The sequence below is a fragment of the Tauraco erythrolophus genome, chromosome 19 (genome assembly GCF_009769465.1).
Source record: "Tauraco erythrolophus isolate bTauEry1 chromosome 19, bTauEry1.pri, whole genome shotgun sequence".
NCBI classification, from domain to species: Eukaryota; Metazoa; Chordata; class Aves; order Musophagiformes; family Musophagidae; genus Tauraco; species Tauraco erythrolophus.
Window position 1 is genome coordinate 10,505,607 of NC_141483.1, and position 25,639 is coordinate 10,531,245.

At 38.7% G+C, this 25,639-nt stretch overlaps 1 protein-coding gene across 1 annotated transcript in view; it reads left to right on the plus strand.

Annotated features, from left to right (window-relative positions):
• RIMBP2 (RIMS binding protein 2) overlaps positions 1–25,639 on the plus strand; it is a 47,103-nt gene that overhangs the window by 16,054 nt on the left and 5,410 nt on the right. Inside the window, 7 exon segments of the mRNA XM_086623451.1 lie at positions 3,107–3,256; positions 7,048–7,206; positions 10,211–10,942; positions 12,642–12,759; positions 18,940–19,124; positions 21,425–21,593; positions 25,125–25,228. Of these exon segments, the coding sequence (XP_086479577.1) occupies positions 3,107–3,256; positions 7,048–7,206; positions 10,211–10,942; positions 12,642–12,759; positions 18,940–19,124; positions 21,425–21,593; positions 25,125–25,228 (1,617 nt within the window).

Here is a 25,639-nt window from a genome sequence, read left to right on the forward strand (position 1 = left end):
TGGCTGGATGGCCGGGCCCAAAGAGTGGTGGTAAATGGGGCTAAATCCGGCTGGAGGCCGGTCACCAGTGGGGTTCCCCAGGGCTCAGTGCTGGGTCCAGTTCTGTTTAACATCTTTATCAATGACCTGGATGAGGGGATTGAATGTACCCTCAGTAAATTTGCGGACGACACCAAGCTGGGAGGCTGTGTCGATCTGCTCGAGGGTAGGGAGGCCCTTCAGAGGGATTTGAACAGACTGGATCGTTGGGCTGAGGCCAATGGCATGAGCTTTAATAAGCCAAGTGCAGAGTCCTTCACTTGGGGTATAAAAACCCCAAGCATCGCTATAGGCTCGGGGAGGAGTGGCTGGAGAGCTACCTGGCGGAGAAGGACCTGGGGGTGTTGGTTGACTACCGGCTTGATATGAGCCAGCAGTGTGCCCAGGTGGCCAAAAAGGCCAATGGGAATACTGGCGTGTATCAAGAATAGTGTGACCAGCAGGAGCAGGGAAGTGATCCTGCCCCTGTACTCGGCACTGGTGAGGCCGCACCTGGAATATTGTGTCCAGTTTTGGGCCCCTCGCTTTAAGAGAGATATTGAGCTCCTGGAGCGAGTCCAAAGAAGGGCAACTAAACTGGTCAAGGGGCTGGAAAATAAAACTTATGAGGAGCGGCTGAGGGAGTTGGGGCTGTTTAGCCTGGAGAAGAGGAGGCTGAGGGGAGACCTGATTACGGCCTATAAATACTTGAGAAAAGATGGTGGGGAGGTAGGGGAAGGGCTCTTTACATTAGTGATGGGTGATAGAACAAGAGGAAATGGGCATAAGCTTAGTCAGGGGAGATTCAGGTTGGATGTTAGGAAGTATTTCTTCTCTGAAAGGGTTGTCAGCCACTGGAATAAGCTGCCCAGGGAGGTGGTTGAGTCCCCATCCCTGGATGTGTTTAAGAATAGGGTGGATGAGCTACTTGAGGATATGGTTTAATGGGGATTAGGGATGGTTGGACTCGATGATCTCTAAGGTCTTTTCCAACCTAGAAATCTATGAATCTATGAATTGTGGCATTATCCATCAACGAATTTTTTCATCATATGCTTTAAGGAGTAGCTAATCATTCCTAACCCTGAAGATCTGTAGTTTGAGAAGCAGCAGTGTGCTAAAATTTTGTGTTATCTTCCACAATATGCTTATAACCATAAAGAGCATTGATCAGCCTTTGATCAGCATGGAAACCTTGTAACATCACTAGAAATATTGTCTCCAAAAAATGCAGAGCCTTACTTCTGAGGAAAAAATAGTAATTATGAAAGTTTGTGCTTGGATCCTGCAGGAGTCAAAAGGAGAGCTTGTGCATGTGTGAGAAAAGTCAACCAAGTACTGAAGTACTTTGGAAGGGACCAAAACAATAAGGCAGTTTAAAAATGGGTCTGGAAATAGGCAGATAGACAGTAAGACAGAAATAGGCAGTAAGTCCTGAGCAGACTTACTGTGAAAGCTAATCTTTTTGACGGTTTGCAAAACGAGGACAAAGTCTCATTTCTATAAGAGAATCTAACCAGCAGTCAGATAAGAGATATGTTTGTATTCTAAAACCATCTGCTTTTTCAAAATAGCAAATAGATGTTTAGATGCAAGTAAAGCACTATTTTGTGTGCTGTCATGGATGCACGGACAATTTTACGCATTTGCCCCTGTCTCAGTGCTGTACTTTCACAGATGGTTACAACTGCTTCAACACAGCTGCCATGTGAAAGCTTTCATAACAGCTCCTTTGTAGCTGCTAGCAGCATCACTGTCCAAAGGAGACTCCCTGGTTTTGAGATCATTATGGCCCATGGCTGCCGTAGTGACTTAGATGTTTGCTCGTTAAGTTAAATCTCATATTTGAGGCTCTTGGGTCAGTATAGCTGGTGCATATGCATCCTGACAACATGCTCTGGTTTTTCTATGCAAGTGTACAATATTTAAATACTTCAGTGTTCTGGACAGTTACTTTCTCATCACAATCTACCCACAGCTGTCTGTTACTTGTTTCAAGCTCTGGCATAACCTTTTTCATGCATTGTCTCGGTCCTTCATCTGGCAGTCGTCAGTTGTTATGTCCAATCTGTTGTCCCTCATTGTGTCTACAAAATAACTCCGTTAATTTTGACAGCTCACACGTGTCTTACCAGCCCAAACTTACTGACTGTCCCTGTTTTGGTATAGAACTGAGTGAGTGGGTGATGATACAGCTTTTGGGAAGCTGAATAATTCTGTATCAATAAGGTCTGCTTAAATACATATATATGATGTGCATATTTCTTCCTTTTCTAGATAGAAATAGAGGGAGAAAAGATGGTTCATTTCTTTGGCACTCTGAGGTGAAAGTTGATTTAACAACCATATAGGGAAAGAGAACTGAAATAGTTTTTTGTTGTTTTTTTAAATTGCTGACATAACGTATGCCCTGAACCATGTTTAATTACATTAATTTTAGCAACACTTGCAAAGTTTAATTCACAGATCTCTACAGAAGCTTACAGACGGATTCACTCTAAATTAAATCAAATTCTGCCAATGATATTTGTCATGTTTAGTCTCCAGTAGTAGAAATTCTTCCCTTACAGTAGGCTGCTGCAGAAGAAGCTGTGTCTTGTCTTTGCCCTTCCTCCAGCCTGTTAGGTGGCTCATGGTTATTGTGAGAGTAAGCAGCTGGATGCAGTAGCTCAGAGCAGAGGAAGAGCATGAAGTCTCCTTCTATAGATTTTTTTTGTACTGAGCTCAGAAATGCTCTATTGGCTAGGTCTTCTACTAACTCTCTGCCAAGGGGAAATTAATGTTTTCGTTAGCAGCCTCTGACTGTACACTACTGAGAATTTTGACATAGGTGGTACAAGGAAGAAAGCGAGCAGCTGAGTTGATGGTCACATAAAAGTCTATAATTGTTTATGAGCGAGAGTAATACAACAAGCAAAAAATTCTTGAAAATTAAAATTTTACCATCAGGGGAAACTGACATTGCTTTAAACCAATGCGTATTTAAATGTTGTGTTCCTGAGTCCTTATGTCTTATATCTGCAGTTTCTTCCACTGGTTGCAGGAACAAGTCTACTTCACAATTTTCCATTTTTTATTGCTTTGCTAGATGGAGAGGAGGAGTGTTTTTAGTGAAAGGAGTAATGCAACCCAGTACGCTAACTCAGATGATGAGGAAGATGGCTATGATTCTCCTAATGTCAAAAGAAGGGGGGCTTCAGTTGATGATTTCCTGAAAGGGTCAGAACTCGGAAAGCAAGTAAGTAGCCTGGTCTTGTTATCGTGGCAGGTGTCCGAAAGGAAACAAGTATTTTATAAAGCTCAGCAAGCTATCCAGGCCAACATCTGATTACTGTGGCCATATTGGAAAACTATATGGACAGGCAGCTTAATTGTGGAGAGACAGATGAATGTCCTGTTACTGGAGCATAACACTGTCTTACTGAATGCTTGGCACCAGGCATCTATAGATTGTTATCCCAAGCAACAGTCTTAACCGCTGGAAACTGAAAAAACAAAGCGAAAAAATTGAAATAGAAAATGTGATGTTTGGGCTCTGGGCTTTTCTGTATAATGTGTTACTACTGCATATGAACACATGCTCTGAAAAAGGGAAGAGAGAAAGGATATCTGTGTTCTATAAAAGCCATAACCTGTGATCCTAATTAGCAGAAACCAACTGCATATATACTTGGCATGCTGTAATGAATAGAGAGATGTTGCCAGAAGAATTTTGCACATCTGCGCAGCTTTTAATCTGATCCCACTGAAAACAAATATGAAATAAATTATTACATTACTTTCAAGAGAGATGTAAATTCTGGCAGACATATTTTCTTATGTCTTAGCATGGTTGAATAATCTTGTTAGCCAAACATCTGACCTCCCATGTTGAAGGGTCCAAGCAACAGCTTTCCTTCTCGTACCAGTTCTGAGACTTTCTGGAACTTTGGCTCAGTTTATTATAGAAGTTCAAATATTTATAAATGTGTAAACATTGCTCCAAATTTCCAGTGTTCTAAATATGTGGCTTCAGGATTCGATTTGGTTTCATCTTCACATACAGTGGTTCCCATTTTTAGAATACATGCAATCATGCTGTGCTTACAAAATGTGCTTGTGAGTGATATGCATCTCTACCTCTATATACAACTAAAATTAATTGGGACATAAAGAGGCCAAGATTTTCTAACAGGACCAATGATCTTACTGAGAAAGTTGAGTGTAAAATTTTAGAGTGTTTGTAAGGGACCAAAATCAACTTTATTTTTCTTGTAACCACACTTCATATTTAACCTTGGTAAATAAACTTGAGGGTATCTACCATGCAAGTAAAAACTTACTGCTCCCTGTGGACTTACTACCTCAGAGTATTAAAGGGTGAAGTGGAGGGTGTCTGCTTTACCAAGCTCCACAAAATAGAAGGTTTGGATATGAACACTAGAAGACTGGGAACCCTTAAAGTTATATTCCTTGAAGCCTAAAAAGATTAAGCTCTCTTATCTATTAGGTACGTCCTCAAAGCTAGATTTGAAATCTCTCTGGCTGCTAGTATTCTCAGATCTGATTAGGTTTCAAATTCAATTTTCGTGTAAGGCTGGAAGAATTTCTCATTGCTTTATAACACTGTCAAAACGGCACTTTGAGAAATAGCAGCTAAATTATGTTTGGCAAAACAGCTGTGGTGTATTAAGTGTAAATCGATTATTTTTTTTTTATAGCTTCATGAGATATACCTATTTGTAGTTTAATTGCTCATTTGCATTGTTTATGGAAGATGATTGCTTTTACTGCTTGGTTTTAGTGAAGAAATAATTGGAGAAAATTGGAGAAACCTAATCTGTGGTGGTTTTCTCCGTAAGAAATTATTAGTTTGCTAATTTCATTATAATGCTCATGTGCTGCTGGTATCTTCCAGAAGCAAGTGCTATTCTGTTTGCTGGTTCCCTATCAAAGGGTTTTGGCTTCCTATCAGTTGACTTGCCTTACTCCATATATGAGAGTAAGAAAACTGCAAGCAAATGCAAGTAACAATGTTTTCTCATAAAGCCTTTTATTAGCATGAGACACGGCTACTAATGGAAATCCTTCATGTCTGTTGCATTGGATTTTGTAGGAAGATATATTGATTTTGAACTGCTCAGTTTAAAATGCCCCACAGGGTAGGGTGACATGGGTCACAAATCCGAAACAGTAGTGCAATATCAGTCTCTCACAGACTTTCTTTGTGAACTTAAACTTAGAAAGTTAGTCTCTTTTGCCCAGATCATCACAAGTATCTATGCATCTAAATATGAGGATCTGGGTCAGTGGGCCTGTCAACCAAGACTAAAATGGGAATACTAATTCTTCCTTTTGCCACAAAAATGTTTGAAGACACTGCTTTCTGCAAGCTGTTGATTTGCTCTTTAAGTAGGTAATAAGGACAAGGGAAGTAAGTATTGGAGATAGGCCTGAAATTCAGAGACAACTTGAGACATTTGCAGGGAAGCCAGTGCTAGGAAACAGGAGAAATAATAACCACAGGTGCATGGAATATATGACCATAGAGGTTCACTGGAAATCTGCATGTGTAAATGCACCCAGCCATTGAACATAGAGTATACATGCCCTGGTACATACAGAGTTAATTGATTGCAAGCAAATTGCAAATTATTGTTTATATAACATCTCCTAGTTACATTTTATACCTTAATTAATGTAGTGCTTGAATTAGAAGATTTATTTAAATAATTGAGTGGCTGTTTAGCAAGGCACTCCTGTTATTAGAACCACGATGGATAAGTTTTAGAAGCAGTTTGCTGGGTCTCTGCAGTCTGACTGCCCCAGCAATCAGGGCTTTATTCCAGCAGTATTGGCCTTTGATGATCTACAAGGCTTTGTGCACTTTGTTGGACAAGTTTTGTAGTTCTGTGCCGGTGCAACCCTCAAATCTCTTTGGATACAGCTGAGAACAGGAGTGCAGGAGAGATTTTCCATGGAAAACAGGACTAAGATTCTGCTGGAATGGAACTGATAAAATAATAAAATTTAGTATATAAGAGCCACAATGATTACATGGGAAAAATGAAGCATTAGAATATAGTCTGATCTTTTAATTTCAAAAAGAAACCAGAAAGCATTGTGAACATGCAATGGCTTTTTTTCTAAGTTGATTCTTCAAAGCGTGGGAAGGATCTGAAAACATTTATAGGCTTGGCACCAAGAATTACTACTAAAGGCTTCATCCTACAGTCTTTTTAGCTCCAGAATAAAGAGAGCAAATCCATCTTCACTTTGGAGATACTGTTTATTTTAGACATTTTCTTCTCATTGCTGGGATTGATTGATATCAGTGCGTTACATAGCTATGGGAATTGTTCTGATACACAGAAATTATTCCTTCATTAGTATTGCTGGGGGAAGGAATGCAGTAATTTCTAGCATTCTAGTACTTCTAGAATATTTGATTCTTCAAATATTTTACTGCAATCTGGCAGTCAGATGCCTCCATTTGAAAATTTGTCGTTGGAAATACAATGAGTTTGGCTTATGATCTAATTTGTTAAATGTAATGTTTAACAGAGGCCACTCCTAATTAACATTAGCAATTCGGTAGGACATACTTTTTCCTCCTTATCTTCCAACTAATTGGAAACTTACAGGAACTTGAAATATGTGGACTAATTTTAAGAGACAATTGAGGTTTAAGTCAGTCTATTCTTGCAATGTTTAAGAGAATGAAAGCTTCAAATTCTGTCAGCTAGCTATATCATGCAATGATGGTAACATCCTGCAAGAATTAAATGCTGATCACTTTTAAATTACGATGTAATGTAACAAACATCTGGTAAGAACAGATGATACGTGAATTATCCTAGGGGTTTTACAGTTTGGTCAGCAAGTCCATTGATGCATGAAGGACCTCTTTAAATCAAGGGAGTTTAATCAAGACTAAAACGAGAGTTGGTGCTGCGAATGCAGGCATCCTTTCTAGTCCTCATTGGTGTGTTACAAGGTTTTTCAGCTTTACAGTCAGTAAAGACTTTTCTCTCTCACCCTGTCAATTAGCCTCACTATTGCCATGGTGAAGAGTACCATACAGAGAGCAGCAGAGGTTCTGACTTGTCTGATATCATGGAAGAAGATGAGGAAGAGCTGTACTCTGAAATGCAGCTGGAAGATGGAGGAAGGCGACGAGTCAGTGTGACCTCACACAATGCACTTAAGGTAAGTGTGACTGCAGAGAAACCTTAAGAGTACCTCCATATTTTGATTCTTCCTTCGAAGCATTTCTTTTAGTCAATTATGGATTTTGCAGACCATTAAAACTCACACTCTTGTATAGATCTAGAACTGGGGTGAACGTTGTTTATGATGTCAAGGCTGCTTTAATGCATTTATTACTTTTTTTTTTTTGATTATTTGATAGCTATTCTTTTAAGTAATTGACTGTTTTCCTGTATATGATTGTTGAAGTTGCAATTTCTGGTCTGTATCTGGGGACCTTTCCCATGTCTATATGACGATATACTACATGTGTTACCCAGACAATGAGTTGATTATGAGCAAGGAGCTTCATATAAACATATATATAGAGAGAAAAAAAAACACCCTAAGCTTTTCATATCTGAGTAATTTGTCCCTGTTTCCAGTGCTAGTCCCATCTCTTCCACAGGCTTTAAAGCATGCTTGTGAGAAGGGAAGTTGAGTCAGCTTTGTTTGATAAATGCTTTATCAGAAATCCTTGTTCTCTGATTATTAAGGGATCACCAGAGACAATAGGAAATGCCTATCAGAAATATTGCTTTAACACTACACAGGAATATCTATTATGAAAAATAACTTTGGTGTAACAATTAAAGCATACGTAGAATGTTGAACCTACCCAGTACAGAATATATATTTCCAATAGTATATTTGTGTTTGTAGATTGTATTTGCTTTTTATGTATCTAGCAATTACACTAAATTGTGTTTTCTTAGAAAGTTGGATGACTTGAACAATAAGGAAACCCACAGGTTGATTTTTCTTCCAGTATGCTGTTATTTATCTAAAACCCAATACTATTTTCTCTCGTATTTTGACCATTGCTGTAACTGCTTTCATGTACTATAAATTCAGTCCTTTTATTCTGATACTATCTGGGATGAGACAGGTACTTTTTCAAAAGAATAAATAATCAGTGTTTCTATCATTCTGCTAACATAAAAGTTGAAACTGAAATCCTTCTGCATGCTGCTTCTGTCCCATTCCTCTGGGAAAAAGTGAATTATCCCTACTGTGCTTGTTCTTTGTGCATCAGAAAGTATATTCACTTCTTGGTTTTAAATTAGTGTTGCCAATGCTGATATTTAACAAGAAAGGCCCAGACCCTTAATTGGTGTAGTAAATCATTCTCGAGCTGTTTAAGTCTGCAGGCATACTTCTCTTGATGTAGTAGTGTATGTGAAGGGTACGGTTTGTTGACTCGTTCTGCAGAAGTGGAATTAAGTATGTGAGTACTTCCTGGCGAAGGACTCATGGATGTCTGAGTCTCATTTGGAGAATACAGCCCACCATGCTGATAAGTCTTCTGCTATAAAATGCAGGCCAGATTCTGATCCCAAAATGCTTGATAATTTCCCCCTCTTTCACTAGATCCAGTTTCTCTTTGCAACATCAGTAAATAACAAAAAAATGAAAAATGTGTTTACTGAATTTTCCATAATGTAGTCAGACTCCTGTCCCTCTTGCACCTGAAAGTATGCCAACCATGCCCTTGAGTATTCTTTCCCGAGTTAACAGATGTCCCCACATAAAAAGAAAACATTTTGCATGCAGATATGTAATTGCTTTATTGGGACATTATTATTCCCTCGAATGATTCCCTAAAACAAAGGCTGACACAGGTGACAAGGGAAGATACAATTCACCCACCTGATCTGAGCGTTCTAAAATGTGGGGTATTCGAGCTCCCATCGAAACTATCCTTGTTCATATTTATTGACTTTTTTTCCACTTTTATGGCAGTTTTTTCTCAAAAGTTTCAGAAGTGTGATGCACATTATAAAAATTAATGAAAATATGGGAAAAATATATAGTCATCAAGTAACTTAGAAAGTTCCTAATGCCTGAAAGGGGAAGACATCCAGAACCCAGTTAAGTTTGTCATGCTCAGAGAGAGGTATTGCTGAAGTCTCCAAGGTGATCTTGTTGTCATTTATGGGTGCTGTTGTTTCCAGAGACCTACCTGTTCTGGGCATTGAGTACAAGAAGAGGTGATCTCCATGACGTAGAATCTATAAACCATGTCAATCAAAACCAAGACCTCCTGCATCATTGTTTTCTTGTCTCTTCTCAGAGTCTGACAGAGATACTCCATAGGATTCTTCTGTCACACCAACCTGTGTTTTGTGTAAATGTAATAGCAAGATTACAAAATGTATCTATCATGTTCAGAATGCTTATTTTATCCAGGCTGGGATAGTTTTTACCTGCTTCTGGTACAAACAGAGCTTTTTAGTTACTTCTGCTAGTAGGCTGATTTTCAAATACTGGTTTTATCAAGCAGGTACGAGACTGTGATGAGAGATTTGATGACAATGTAACATCAGACAGCAGCCTGCTTCTCAGGATTCTTTCTGTGGAAGCCAAGCTTTAAAAACGGTGCAGTTTTTTTACAATTTTCAAGAGGAAACTAGAACTCCTTTAATGATGTCTGCAGAATAGCTCTCCTCTGGCAGGAGATTTAGGAGTATTTGCTACTCATATAGGGTGCTTTAACAGATGCAAAGCAAGAAAACTTGCTATAACAGAATTCTGATTCTCAGATACGGGTTCTGGTTACAAAGAAAAATTAAATAACAATTTGGCTTGGGGCAAGGAACATACTAAGCATTAGTGCTGTGTGTCAATGCCATTCTCATTCACCATGCTGGAACGTGTATGCAGCTTTTATTGCTTTGTTTTAAACGCATGGGTTTATTCTTGTGAAGAGCATCACTCAGTTGTTTGTACTGACCTCTCATGTTGTATCTGACACCCAGCAACTTCTTAATCATGTCTTTATTTTCACAGATTCTCGTTCAAAGCATGACATCCTTTTCACTGAATAAGCTGCATGTCTTACGTTTGCCATTGCTCTAAAACTAATTCTGTCTTTATTTTTCTTTTCTTCTCCCTTTCCCTCCCATTTATTTTTGTCACACACAATTTGTTCCCTGTCTGGTTTTTAACATTGCATAATCTTAAGGAGTGCGATAAGAATAAGACCACTGAAGCCACTTTTTTGGAACAGCCTGACTTTTCACAGCAGATACATCACAGTAAAAAGCTTTTCAGTATTCCAGAAGTAGCTGAAGAGGATGGTGAATACTCTGAACTGCTGTACAAGCAGGGTTTAGGTATGCCCTATAAAAAGAATCCCACAATAGCTAGAGACTCTAGACCACCTAGGCCCTACAATCAAGACCAGCAGCACAACTTCTGGTACCCAGCCAAGCACAGAATTTCAGGCATGGAGGATTTTGCTGCAGACGACAAAGGATGTAAATATAGCCGATCCTTATCGAGAAGCCCAGACAGTGGACTAGACTGTGGAAGTGAAGAAGAAGAATCTCGTTTTAATTTCAGATACACTTGTGATTCAGTTTCTGCCAACGTTGCATCTAGCTGTTGCGCAGAGACTGCTCACTGTTCCTGCAGGAAAAGCATGAGGCCATTGCTTGCTCGCAGGAAAACTTTAACCAGACAAACCAGCATCGAAGAAGATTTTGGTGACCTGGGTCCTTCCTTTATAGAGCCCAGGAGTGAACAGGTCAAGTCCAGTTACGAGAAAAAGTATGAGACTCAGAGATGTAATAGAACAGATAATTTGTCTAATGAAGATGTTCAGGGAGGCTGGAAGACCGACTTAAAAATGGCTGACTCTAGGGCAGCTGGTCTACTTGCAAAGCCATCCCACAGAGATGCAGAAGACTCTCTGGTGTGTGAAATAAATCTTCCTTCTAACATCTGCTTGCCAAATCAGTCTGTTTTCTTTCTTTCGTTCTGTTTTTTTCCTTCTTCTTTTTTTTTTTTTTTTCTGAGTTAATTTTTTGAGTCCATCCTTTGGACCTATCTGCTACATTTTTCCTTTTTTTTTCCCTCCCCATTCATTTTTGTTTATTATTCTGCATTTTCCTTTACAGTCCTCTTTTGTGTCATGCTGAAATCAGTTTAATTTGCCTTACAATGATTTTACCACAGAACAAATTACAATAATGGCTGCTTTTATTAAAGGACAACTGAATCTAAATTTTAATTAAGGGTTAGCTGAACTATAATTTTTCCAAAAGATTTTTTTCTTTATTTTGCCCATCTAAATGTTGCTTTTAAATAAAAAGCTGCATTTTAACTGGAAAAGTATTTCATCAGTAATTTATTTATTTTTTAATGTCAAGGAATTCATTTCATCATGTTGTTTTTATTCATCTCATTCCCAGAATTTTCAGGATATGCTCTTTATCATGAAACATCTCTGGACAAGAATCAAGATTCTCCCCCAGTGTGACAGTGACCCAGATTTATGGAGTCACAGGTTTCATCATATTTCCATTTTCTACCTTATCTCTGCACTGTCACTACTTTGCCTTCCTTTTTAGACCATCTCTTCTTGCCTTTGAAGTTGCAGACTGCATCTCTGCATGAGAATGCAGGCCAACAGCTTCTTCCGAAGGGAGAGGCCAGGGCCATTCCATATCTTTCAAGGATGCCTCTGTGTGATCTTGCCTATTTGCATTTCTGTCCATTAATCTATAGCAGGGTCTCCACGCTTTGATAGATGCATCCATAGGCTTCCCTGCTCCCTAAAGACCAAAGCAAGTTCTTTACCCTCTCAGTCTGCAACAGTCCAGAGTGGAAGCTTCAAATTTAATATGTTTCATGTAAGAGTAGAAATCAGCTGCCTGCTTTTCTGGCCCTGCAGTTTATGCTGAAACGATCCTTAAAGATGTCTCCCACTAAAATTGGTGCACAAGCTGTTTTAAACTCCATGACTGCATGACAAACTCTGGAGAGCACAAAACTAGTACCTTTTAGTTATTAAAATAGCAACATTTTCCGCAAGGATAGTGAACAGAAAGAGACAGCTGTGACGTGAGACGAAGTGAGTCGACATTCCCCTCTGCACGTTTCAATGACCTTTCAGAGGCTTTAAGACCCGAAGGCCGTTACAGAAAGGCAGTGTGCTCAAAGGCAGAAGGACGTACACTTGCTCGCACGCTGCAAACTGGACAAAGCTGTATAGATGAACACAGAACAGGCTTGCCTTTCCAGTGCAGTCCAGCCTCCACAGCTCTCATGACTGGCTGTGCTACTCTTCAGGAGATTATAACGTCATCTTAGCAGCAACAACAAAGGCAAAAGAATATTTCCAAAATTATTCTTTTCTTTTCTTTTTGTTCTGACGTGTGACTGCTGGTTAAAAAACTCTGCCATAAATCAGGGAACCATTTTTTCTTTTGCAGGTTTGCCAGGCAACAGTATTTACTTTTCAGCTAACCTTTGAGTTAAAAACTAAGTTTAGTTGCCTTTAGAGCTTATGATTCCAAATGTGATTGACCTGATTAATGTCCAACCATATAACCATAATGTTACCATGCATGTAACTTACAAACCTGTTTTTTTCTGTTGTTGTTTTTTAGCTTTTAGGTAATCCATCATCTGCAGGACGGCCTGAAAGGGCGGAGCATGCAGGGCGGAGGTCCTCTCATGGCAGTGCAGTGCCACAAAGGTCTCGGCCAATGTTGGTCCCTTCCATTGGTTAGTTGGACAGATTGGTGCATTTCCGTTCTTGGCAGCCTCAGAGTTGGGAAGGTGGTCCTTAAAAAAGAAACAACGGACATTTGTCTTGAACCATGGTTACTCTTAGTTTAAATGGGATGAAACGGGACTAAAAACATCTCCATCTAAATATGAGTGCTCTGGGGTCTCACAGGGGGCTGAATCAGTAGTCATTGACATCACTGGGAGTCTTTTCATTGAACTTAGTGGGTATTGGAGCTTTTCTAAGCTTCATTAAGCTTAGATATTGTTAGATCTTACCTAAGATGACATTTGCAGGAAGGCTATTATATGATCAGTAAAATAAATGTACCCATTCAGTCATCCATTCAGCCATCCATCTCTCCATTAATCAACTCTCATTTTGCATTCACTTTCCATTTTCTTGACTACTTTTTGGAATTTAGCAGGAAAAATGGAAGCTGTTAAATGTAACTTGCATATATAGATTTGATATTTCTTGCAGAATCGTCCCTATTCTGGTTTACTTATGACTTAAAATATTTGCTGCTGTATACCAGAAAATCCAAAAAGTAGTGCAGAAAAGATAATGGAATCAAGATACTGTGAACAAATACATATCTGTTAAAACTTGCACTCTATACTGACAAGTAAGAAACATTCACACTGAAAATCAGGAAACATGCAAAACAAATACAGAAAGAGTTCTGTGAGCTATTAGCAGAACTTTAGTCCACAAAGAAGTGAAGTTGGTCAAGTTCCTGTCCCTAAGCTGGACTTTAATTTGTGGATACTGTAGGCATCGACAGGAGGAGAAGGAGGCAATGTCAGGCAATTCTCACCTGACATTTATGTGAGTAAGAGGCGTCACAAATGGGGATTATCAGAAGGAAAGAGACTGATCATTAAGGAATGCTTTTGGTTTTAAATATTAAATATTTTTCCCTTCTCATGGAATCACACTAAAATGCCTGTGCTGTAAATTAAAAGCAAAATACCCCTAGTGGGGACAATTATTTTGATACCTAGTAGACAGCAATTATTATTGTTGAAACCATAGATCAGAAACACACACAGATGTAGGGCGTGAAACTTTCTTAGTGTCTTCAATATAGCATGGCTGGTCAGAGGCCTGATTCTCGTCCCACGTCCTGGTGTAAACCAGGATAGCCTTCACAGATGTCAATAGGATTACACTGGTCTGAAAACGGTGTGGACGAGGATCAGCTCCAGGGAGACTCTTTTGCTTCTATTGACAGGTTATTGTTAACTGAAACAAATAGCTTTCAGATGATGGTGTGAAGATTGTTAGATTTTCATGTCTTTTTTCCTCTATCTCTGAAAGGAGCCTTTTTTTCTCAGGAGTAAAGATTTCTGGTTTATGTTTGGACTACTTAAAGCAAGTTTTGTATCTAAGTTCTTTCTTTTATATTATCTGCTAAAACATTTTTTTTTTATAAATAGCTAGATAGTAGATGGGTTTGTTTGAATTGATCTTTTGGGTTTCCTTTTAGTTTTCATTTTAATTAAAAAATAAGGGAAGTGATTAAATCTATCAGAGCTCACTTTCTAACAGCAGTTAGGACACAGCAGCCACAAAGTAATGACTTCACTGTTCAGTAGTTCAGTACCAACAGCTTAGGAATCAGATACAGAAATTAATTTCTGATAGTCAATCTGTGCTCAAACAGATAATTAAACAGAAAAGAAAATATCAGATTTTATTTCTTGCAGTGTAGCTTAAAGAATGAATTGGTATTATGTACAATCCACAAATTCTCTTTTGGGAAGTTCCCTTAGGAATAAATTGCAATATTGTCTAATGCTAGTAACATTACTGAGCATTATGTACAGTAACTAACAAAAAAAAAAAAAATTTGCTGTGAAGCTGTTGTAAGGCCTTATGTGGCTTAGAGTTCGAGAGTTCTAATTTCTGACTAAAAGACGTGATTAAAATTGCTGAAAGATATGTGTGCATTATTTCTTGCTTTCAGCATCATACTGTAATAAATGACTCTGAGGATAAGTGAAGCAACTATAAACACTTGATAATACTCTGCACAAAATTTGCTTCCTGTAAGCCTGCTGGAAAAAAATCTAGAAGATATGAAAGGTATCAAAAGGTCAGATAAACAATTTGTGGTAAAAGTAGGGCATCCAAAAGCATATAGTAGAGCATTGTATAAACTTGAACCCACTGTTCAGGACTCCCACTGACAGAGGAAATTTCCCATGAATAAAAGCTGCAAATACGTTTTTTGAAGAAGGAAGTTGTTACAGCTGTGTCATTGTAATATGGAGTACCACAAAGTGAAAAGCGGAGTGAAATAAAAGGAAAGAAGAAAGTAAATATGATTCAGCCAAAGTTTAGACTGCTTAAATACTTGAAACTGTTGTTGGCCTCAGCATATAGCTCAAAAATATGGATTCCAAGTTTCTTGGCATCACCTTATTCCTTTACATGTGTTCCTGGAGTTTTTACTGAGTTGTTCAGCTAAAGGGTAACTTAGTAATGGGAAGTTCTTAAGGCAGCTCCGGGAGGTTAAATTAGTGGGAAAGACCTTTGAAACTGTAAAGTTCTTAGGATTCGAATGATAATACCTTTCTCCAAAATGTTCCAGAATTTAAATTATTTGAGGTATATTCTCCATTAATCTATAAATACTTTGGATTAGTATCTTCTTGCAGGTAGGATTTAAGTAAATTAATTAATTTTTGTTTTTAGGTTGATACTTTAGAAGGTGAAACACAGTTTACAGTGCTCTTGACCTTGCAGATCTGGCAGGTAGGATTGTTTAAACCTCATAATAAAAGACGATTCATATCCAAAGATCTAACAAACAATATTTACGCTGTATGGATTTTCAAAAACACAAAATTCAGATGCTTTAAAAAAAGGAGCTGCACATTTCTGTGATTCCCCTGCTGAAGAAGGATTTCTAGAGGCTGAGACATCTGGCAAAGCTCATGCAGTGTTTAGCTTTCCTACTATATGAAAGTTGGAAAAAAAAAAGTTAGGCAAAGCCTGCCCGCAGGAGCCTCCGCAAAGGCAACGATACAATATGTTTTAATAGATCATTCCCTTTTTCTCCATAGAAATTACAATGGACAGTAACAGTGAAGGCGGTCGGTCTGGGTCAGGTAGTGAGGGAAATATTTCACCTGTAAAAGAAGAAGCTTATTATCGCAGCATTGGTGGACACAAGAAATGGCCTCAGCAGCGTACCATGGCCTCTGACTATAGATACGGTATGCCGAACATTATTCATCCTTTGTGACAGACACGTTGTAGAGCTGCGTGTTAACGAGCGCGGTTTCTGTATGACAACATTGCATGCAATGCAGAATGCCAGGGCAACTAGCTCTTAAGTCCTGTCTGCTCGCAGGTAAGTCTCTCCAGCTTAGCTGTAAGGGACAAACAGCCCGTAGTCCTCTGTCCTGGAACTGCTGTGCAGCCACCTTCCATACTCGACTGAGTCCCAGCACACTGCATTGCATGAACCTCTGTTGAAGCTATGCTGCTACTAACGCCAGCCAGTATTTACTGTACACTCCTGAACAGCCATTCATCAAAACGACCACATTTCCCCTTGGTTCATATAGGCTGGACAGGGACGAGCAGTAGCCGGTATATCACAACCCAATGTCCCATAATAGGAAGCAGTTTCCAAACATTTTTCTGATTTGTGGCTTAGGCTAAACAAAAATTCAAGGTCTTTTCAGTGACCACACAGGACTTTGGCTGTGTCACTCGGTGAAGACAAAAATTGTTCTTGATTTTAGGAATAATTGCATCATAACGACAAACTTCTATTGCATGAGTAAGGCAATTATACCCACTACTGATAGTATTTGTTGCTTCATCCACACAGAAATCATTACATGATCAACAACTCAGTTTTCATTAGCTCATAACACAGTGAATCGAAGCGTCTAACGCAACCCATGAAAGCAGCCCAGGCCATATACAGAGCTAAGAAACACATTAGGGTTTTGTTTATATCTGAAATGAAACGAAAGGGGCCCTGACAGTTTAGGTAAATCATAATTTAATGTTGGGTTTCAAAGCAAACATGTCTGACTGACCTACAACCAGATCATCAGCTCGTGTACAGCGGTGTACAGCTCAGGAATTCCCAACTGTGCATTTGTTGGGAATCTGGCTGGCTGCAGAAAGACAAAGATTTTACATCCACAATTATGTGTGTGTACGTGTATATGTATGATATACATATATACCTCTTGAAAGAATAATTGGGCAAAGAGCTAATCGAGAGATTATTTGCTTTCTGGTTCACGGAAGCAAACATGACTATTCCGAGTCAGATTGTTACAGGCCAGTGCTTATAACAGAGACACGTTTGGCTAGAAATCCCGTTTGCACCTAACCCCCATTAACTGCAGTTGGAGTTGGATGCAAAAATTGTTATTTTTAGTTAAAAAAAAAAAAAAAAACCACCCCTTAACCCACCTGTTTTACATTGCCTGGTGGGCCTGGCTATCAGCCACTGAATGACTGCAGCCTGACTGTGGAAGGAGAACAAAACAGAGAAGAATCCCATCCTTTGTGTCCCATTGCTTTCTGTCCCACATGTGCCCTTCTCCCACACTTCCTTTCTGTGCTTCGTGCCTGCCTAAAGCTTCTTGGCTGGAATTTTTCCCTTCCCTTTTGCTGTTCTGCATTTTTCCCTCTTCACAGTCTTTCTTGCACTCTGGACCCAAGAGTTACTAGCTGTTCCCTTAAAGCTGTGACCCTCTGAAAATTTTTTTGGTAGTTTAAAAATATCAAATGTTGAATAAAATGCATCTGATGTTGAGGCAAGAAGAGGAATTATGTCTAAAATGTTCCATATTGAATGTTCAAACTATTACCAAAAATGAGAGTCTTTAATTTGTCAGAGGTGATTAGAGTAAAAAATGTATTAATACAAAAATAGGAAAAATTTGGATATAGTTGAACTACATTTTCATTGTAATTCATAACTTCATTTTGTCAATTTATTTATGGTGAAAGATCTTGTAAGTTGGATGATAAGTATTGATTCACCAAAGAACAAAATTACGTGACTCCCACTGAAGTTAGCAGGACTTGCACAATAAGCCAAGTTTTTCAGAAGTGACTTGTGATTTTGAGGGCTTTGTTTTTCGGGACTTGATCTTCGTATGTCTTGAAAGAGCCTGTTTTTGGGAACGCACTGCCACATGCTCTTTCAAAACAAAAGCCTTTGAAACCCGTCAATCAAAACACTCATTGTTAGCCATTTGGGCCTAATTCTCTAATTCAGTTTTGCCAAAGTCCATCCTTAAGTATGTTGTTGAATCATAAACTAAATGTATTCTCCAGGTCATTTGAAAAGTCTGAAAGATGTATGAGACAAAACATCAGTCCTCATTTTTTATGTCCTAATTGATTTGGTACCTTGCAGAGGACAGAGTTGAGTTCACTGTCAAGTTTTGTGATATTCATGGATGATTTTTCCTAATGAGCTTATGGTTAAATGCAGCCATAGCTAACCATTCCTCCTGGATTTTAACACATCTTGTTAGTGTTTGGGGCACTGCTGGCTATGTTAACTATTGACTGTGTTTAAACAAAATCATAGGCAGTGTAGTTCCAACCCTGGCATAACTAACACTACTGAAATATATTTCTTCTTGCCTATCTGGAGAGAAGAGGTTATAACCATGTTTTAAACCTGGTACCTAAAACATGGTATGTCAACACAGCTGGGATGTGCTTTCTTGTGTCCATGAAGAGCAGAAGCAGCTGTGCTGGAAAACAGGTGGATCCAAAGCATGGTTATTTTTGCAGTAATGATAAAGCCTATCAGACTCATCAGTATGTCACTCTTAACATGCTTCATTCATTTATGGCCAACTCTAGCAAACCTAAAAAACTTGCCTTCTTACCTGAGCTATGTTCACATGTGTAAATGTCAGTGTGGTGTAGGAGATCAACACCACACTCAGTGCATGCAGATTGTATATGCTTTTAAAAAAAAATAACACCTTGCTAATTAAAAAAAAAAAAACAAACAAAAACAAAACCACCAAGCTTAATAGGATATCCATTAAGTTATTGTGGTTTTTTTTCTGAAAACTGAAATGCCAAATATTTTTCAAATATGACCTGAAATAGTTGAAAGATGAGGCCAACTTGTATTATTGAATAGTTCTTTTCTGAATTTTCTTTCATAGATGGCTATGGTGGTCATGACCATCTTTCTCCAGATATATATGAAGAATCAGAAACAGATCCTGGCACAGAGGATATATCTACTCGTATATTTGTTGCACTCTTTGACTACGATCCACTGACAATGTCCCCAAATCCTGATGCTGCAGAAGAAGAGCTGCCATTTAAAGAAGGACAGATCATTAAGGTGGGATCTGAAAACAAGGGAAACAAAGGACCCAGTTTCATAAACAGGGTCTCCTTTGTTCCCAGTGGAGAAAGCAACTTGTGTGCCTAGACTCCAAGTTTTTTTTAGCTCCAGAGGGTCAGACTGTAAATCTTACTGGTTCTGGAACCTAATTTCTAGTGGTAATGGCTTTAAAAGAATTAGATACTGGGCGAAAATCTCAAAGTTGCTATAGATAGATAGGGCCAGACTCAATTTGAGACTTAGGTGCTCAGACCAAAATCATTACTCCGAAGCCCTCTGTGCGCATTGCCACAAGACGTGCAGGCTTCAGAGAAGGTGTCCTCTTATCTGCAAAGGTACCACAAAAGCGCTTAGTTTTGTACGTTCATACCTACCAGAGCTGCTGTAACTTTTTAAAGGCTGGACACTCCCAGGCAGTATACACTTAAGATTAACTAAAGTCCAGAAGTCAGGTATTTTTCTCCCAGAGTCATCCTCTTCTGGAGCTGGGAAAACCTCTCCCTTTTCTGACTGTTTGGTGTAAACGACACAAGCTGCCTTTAAACGCGGCGCTGAAGACAAATCGGCCCTGTTCCAGGTGATGGGGACAGCGTTGGGCTCCGGCAATGGTTTTAGCCACGTCTTGTATCCCAGCTTGCCTCATCTTCTGATTGTGCAGCTGCAAGGCAAATTTGTTTAGTTTGCTGATCTGATTTTAAAAAGCTAGCGGATTTTTCTGTTGAATCAGCAAATGTAAGCATCTCCTCCTGCAGCCTTGTGTCTTACCGATCTGGTGCCAAATGGGCAGAAGTGAGACAGGCAGAAGGAACAGCTGCTGGTAGTCCAAGGGTCATGGAGATTTCTTTGTGATCTGAAACAGAACCTGAAAAAATTGTTGTCTCATTTGTTACACATAAAACGCTAACTTAAGCTATTAAAATACTGACTTCCTTCCACTGCGTTGGACTGGATCCTAACACAAATGTCCATCATGTAAATCCCCATTTTTTAATGTTAAATACTTTGTTAGGTATTTTGCTTACCTCCTTACGTGATAGAAGATTTATGCCAAAAATATGGAACTTGTTTAAGAGCTTATTTTTCTTATCAAAAATGTTCATTTCACTCAGGAATTTTAATTATTTCTTCACAAACGTGTACATGTTTGTCACTGAAAAGTCTAGAGAGATTCCACATCAGATGTTTATTCTTAGTGATGTTTATTTTATATTTGGGACCATGGTGATTGCTATATGATCTGCTGCTTTGAATTTTTCATCAAATTGTTGTGAAGTTGAATTAGTTTGCATTTTCAAAATACTCTTCGTGCGTTACCTGAGCAGTGGGATGGTGGAGGGCCAGTTCCACCACAAGCTGTATGAAGTCTGTCCTGTACATGTGTTACGGTCACATATGCTGTACTGTGTGAAGTATTAGTGGTGCCAGGTAAGTCATGGATATATAGTGATTAAAACTGAAAAACCTTCCTGCTCTAGAAAGTTGGGGTTGTTCCACTGTCATTTTTAATGAACTCTGATTTGAACTGAAGGGATTTGTTTGTGTGGTTTTGTGGTTGTGTTTTTTTTTTTAAAAAAAAAAAAAGAAAAAAACGATTGAGCCTAAACAAGGAACAATCTAAACTCAGCTTGGCCTTAAGAACATCATTTTTGTTTAGTACAGTCCTGGGTCTAGGCCTTTGTATTATTAGTAGCCTTTATGAATTGACGGTATTTTTAGAATTTAAGAGAAATTTTGGATTTACCTGTTCTTATTGATTAAAATTCAGGCTATTTTTGTATCTTAGTTCATGTTTTCTGGAAAGACAATAGCAGAGCTTGAGTAAGTACATATATCAAGTATATTAAGTATTAGATAGGCATTTTTTAATCATATACAAGCTGTTCTATTCAAAGTAACAACACTTGGCACAGTTTTACAAATACTTCAATTCGAATATAGTTCATATGGCACCAAAAATGGTGCCATGTGAGTAATTCCGTAAACGTGAGTGTAAACCACTAAGTATACTTTTGGCTCAGCACAGGGAGAAACTGAAGACATTTAATGGTGACTCTCACTCTTGGTGCATTTCACTGCTACCAAAAGAAGTCCAAATTCTGCTTATGTATCTGCAGTCATAATTCAAATTAACATAACAATTCCAGTTTTGTAACATAAGTCAGAGTAGTCAAAACCAAATATAATTCCATATCCAAACTCTAGTGACCTGTCTATGCTTTAGTAATTATTTAGCTTGTATTAAATTTCCGAAATGCTAAAATCTTTATTGACCAACATTATCACTCTTTGAATAACAGGTATATGGGGACAAAGATGCTGATGGATTTTATCGTGGAGAAACCTGTACAAGAATTGGCCTTATCCCGTGTAATATGGTCTCTGAGATCCAAGCAGATGATGAAGAGATGATGGATCAGCTTCTAAAACAAGGCTTTCTTCCTTTGAACACACCAGTTGAAAAAATTGGTAAGGAAAAAGAGATATGCTTCACTTCTCTTAATTTTTTGGTGCTATTAACTTGGCTGGATCTGCTTTGCCTTTGTTTTTATTACACGCAGATGCATCTGAATTTTACAGCAATTTACTACACCATGGGATACATTCTGTGTCAGTATCTGGATGACTTTATTCAACTAATACTTAATCTTGGTCACATCTTTTGCTGCAAAGGAGGACTTGTATCTTCACCACTCCACTCATTAATTTCTTTTCTTATTTAAAAAAAAAATATTTTTGTCACCTGAAAGATTTGTAGACACAGAACATGATCCCTGTGCTTTGGAGTGTGCTGTGCTGAGGTGCTTTGTGATATGCTCACTGCTGCAAAGCATAAAAAGAATCACTTATTTGTTGTTATTTTTACTCTTCTACATTTTCCTACTTTACCAATAATTTAAAGGGATGGTGGCAAAGGGTTATGTGTAATCTCATTTGGGATAGCGCTATATATTATGAGATTTTATGGATATTGCAATAACAAACCCTTCAAAAAGCAGAGTTTGGCCAAACAATTCTGTGTTGTGAACCAATTGTGTTACATCATTGGTTCAATGTTGTGCACAGATGCACGATGAAAGTATCTTAACTTTGATTTCTTTCTAAAAATAAATTTCATACAACTATCTCAATATGTTTTAAAATCTTCAACATGATTCAGAGAGTATAAAGGGCTGAAATTGGTTCAGTCCTGTTTAAAAGTGAACTGTAAAAGTGGTTGCTAAAAAAATAAGGAAATCTTCCACAATTGTTTTCATAGATTGAATAAAACCTTATCGTTTCCAAAATCATATTAGTAAATGTTACTGTTAAAACAAAACTAAATTATTTTTTGTTGGTTTTTTTTTGTTTTTTTTTTTTTTAAGATACTGAGATATTTTAAAATTCTCCATTGTCCATGAAAGGGAAGGATGATCTAAGTTCTTAAATGCTTAGTTGAGTTCTTAATTCAAATCTGTGTATTTATTTACTTATGCCACAGAAATACAACAAATACTCCCACTCACATGCTCTTGTAAACCCCGCTGCCCACCTGCTCCTCTAGGTATAGTCACCTACCCCTACATGTACATTTGTAGGACAAAAACTTGGGATAGGCACACAGTGGGACCTACGGATGTGCCTGACCCGGTTGGCTGCCTACAGCATTACTCTGCACGTGCAGTCCTTACAGCACCGGTCTGCGTCACGCGAAGTCTATAACGGGATACCAAACCCGCTCTAGGCACATCTGTAAGCACAACGGGGGGCCCGATGGGATTCAGGGTGTCTGTTTCTATCAGTGAGGTCACATGTGGGTGCAGAAACCATCATCTTCCTCAACAGCTACAGTTGAAACTTACTGCTCAGTGCTCTCGGTTCTTGCCAAAGTCAGCGAGTTTTTGATACAGAACACTTGTGAAAATGAAACCACTAATCTACACAACGCCTCAGAATTTGAATGTTTTGGCTGTCTGACAGTCATGTTTTGCAAATATAATTGGATATTTTTGTTGTGCTCAACTAGCAGTGTCTCCTGAAATAGCTGAGAAATCACAAAGTCTTTATCTTGGAAAGAGGGAGAGGCAATTTGTGACAGAAATGTTGCCCTGCCGTACATTTTTAAGCAATTCTTTTTGTTCTGGGATGTTTCTGAGCGAGCTGTTAGCAACCTACCCCCAGCAGTTCACCTTTAAATATTACAGCACTTTAAAAGTGTCATGTATTTTCTCTTTAATACAGATTTAAATTGTTAGCTATTTAAAAAAACAAAAAACAGCAAACACTTGTACTAATGGATTTGGAAAGAATAGTTAGTTTGGCTTAATTTTAAACCAAATAAAAATTATGAACAGCACAGATCCACGTGCTCAGACCCTTGCTGTCACAGAGGCTGCCCACGTGGATTTTTCGCAGGAGCAGGCTCCAATTGCCAGTCTGTCTTTTATCGTTACTCATATTTTTAATGTCATATCAGACACTTTACATACTGTGTTCATATGACTGTCATTTTCTTAATCCTTTGCCCACATTAAATCCTTAAAAACAGAACTTTGAACAGCTTCATATCTTCTCTTCTTTTATTTGTATGCATTCCTTTCCTGAAGTCAGCTGTGACCGTTTCAAAGAGAGCACACGCTCTGTACACCGCAGATCCAGAAAGTCTAAAAGAGGTCTGTGCTAAGAACCAATAATTTGATTCAAGCTGTAAATTAGCTGAAATGATTTGAGCTGTCTAGATTGATTTTTTTTATGCCTTTGAACTTTTGGAATCCAGAAGTCGGAAAATACTATCACATAGCAATTACGTATAGGGTCCTTTTTGGATTCTTTTCCTGGTGGTAGAGGGGCCCTTGACCCTGAAGAGCAGGCAAGTCTTGCCCCAGAGAGGTACTTCAAAGTGGAAAGTGCTTCTCTGAGACAATCATTTAGGTATGGGTTGATCCAGGCTTTGGGGGATTGGGTCCCGCGTCTGTTACAGTCCGTGTCTTTATTTTGGGTCTCTCCTTGTGCTCTGTGTAAATCCCTTGCATTGGTAGCTGGGAAAATTACTCCAAACCACCCACTGCAAAAGTAAGTGATCTCCTCTGAGTGAATGCTCCAGTGCCAGCTGGTGGGTGACGTGACAGCTGAGAGTGCATGCTACACTGAGTAGTTGCTCCTACATTAGCCGAGCGTTAATGTTCCCCCTCCTGCCGGAACAACCGTAGGGTGCTCCGAACCCCAGGGCTCCTGGCACACCGCACAGCGCTCATCAGACCCCCCCCAGTGCCTGTCTCCGAGCAGCACTAACAAGCATGTTTCTCTTGCTGCAGCAACCATCCACAAGAACCATGCTACTGTCATTCGACTTTCACATGAAGCCCATTTCGGACTTCTCCGTAAATGTTTAATATCAATCAATAAACATTCCACGCGGTTCCTGGAAATTGCAAATTTTACTCCTTTCCTTCTGTTCCCCACAAAGGAAACTTGTAAAATTAAACAGTACTGGAGAATGCGTTTCTGTAGTCAGTCTTGAAAATATTGCAAACCGCTTGCCTAACAGGTAGTCTCTTTTGTCTTGGGACAGCTGAGAGTGTCTGTTTCTCCTTCCAGTCTCCCAGCAGAAAGTTGAAGAATAATCCCAGGCACAAAGTTCCTTGTGATTAGGAGCGGGGAAGGGAATAGACAGTAAATGTGGAAGTTTGAATAAAATGAAACAAACACGAATTTTGACTGTTTGGCTTTGTAAACCCTGGTAACCTCTGATTCTTACAACCAAGAATGGCTGAAAATGGCTTCGAATAAAGAAGGCAAGCCAAGTGTTAAAAAATTATTTATGAAACAGACGTGGTTTTGAAACTTTTACCTGTTTTAATAGGTTTGATAATCTGTGACCTTTTATCACTGTGCTAGAGAAATATCAACACTGTTACTGCACTGTTGTGAAAATGACGTGGGGAAAAGTTGCACCTTGTTTTTCTTTTCAAAATAACTTTGATAGCTTTCCTTCCCTTCCTCTCCTTGTGATCGGAACAGAAAGGAACAGACGGAGCGGCAGACAACATTCAGTGTCGACGAGACGGATGGTGGCACTGTACGATTACGATCCAAGAGAAAGTTCTCCAAACGTTGACGTCGAGGTACTGACAGAACTATTTGCTGTGTTTGCCATGTATGGAGCCATAACATAGTTGGTATCAACAAGAGCTGTTCTACATCTACATTGGACGTGGGGGAAGAAAAATGTTCAGAATTGCAAGCATTGGCCAAGTGTTTTCAGGCAGATGTATATGACAAGCTTATGACTTGTGTGCAAGTAGATTTATGGTTCTTGTTCAAACAAAATCAAGGAATATCCTTTTTAGGATTTATTTAATGTGGGTCCATACGTTATACAGTCAGTATGGATATATGTTGTGCAATATATGAGTATGCACATGTATATAACAAAAGTCTATAAAGAAAAAAGCACAAAGTCACAAATAGTAAGGAATTATTTTTTTTTAATTTCCTTTGTATGTTTCCACATAAGAACATGATTATTTTTGAGA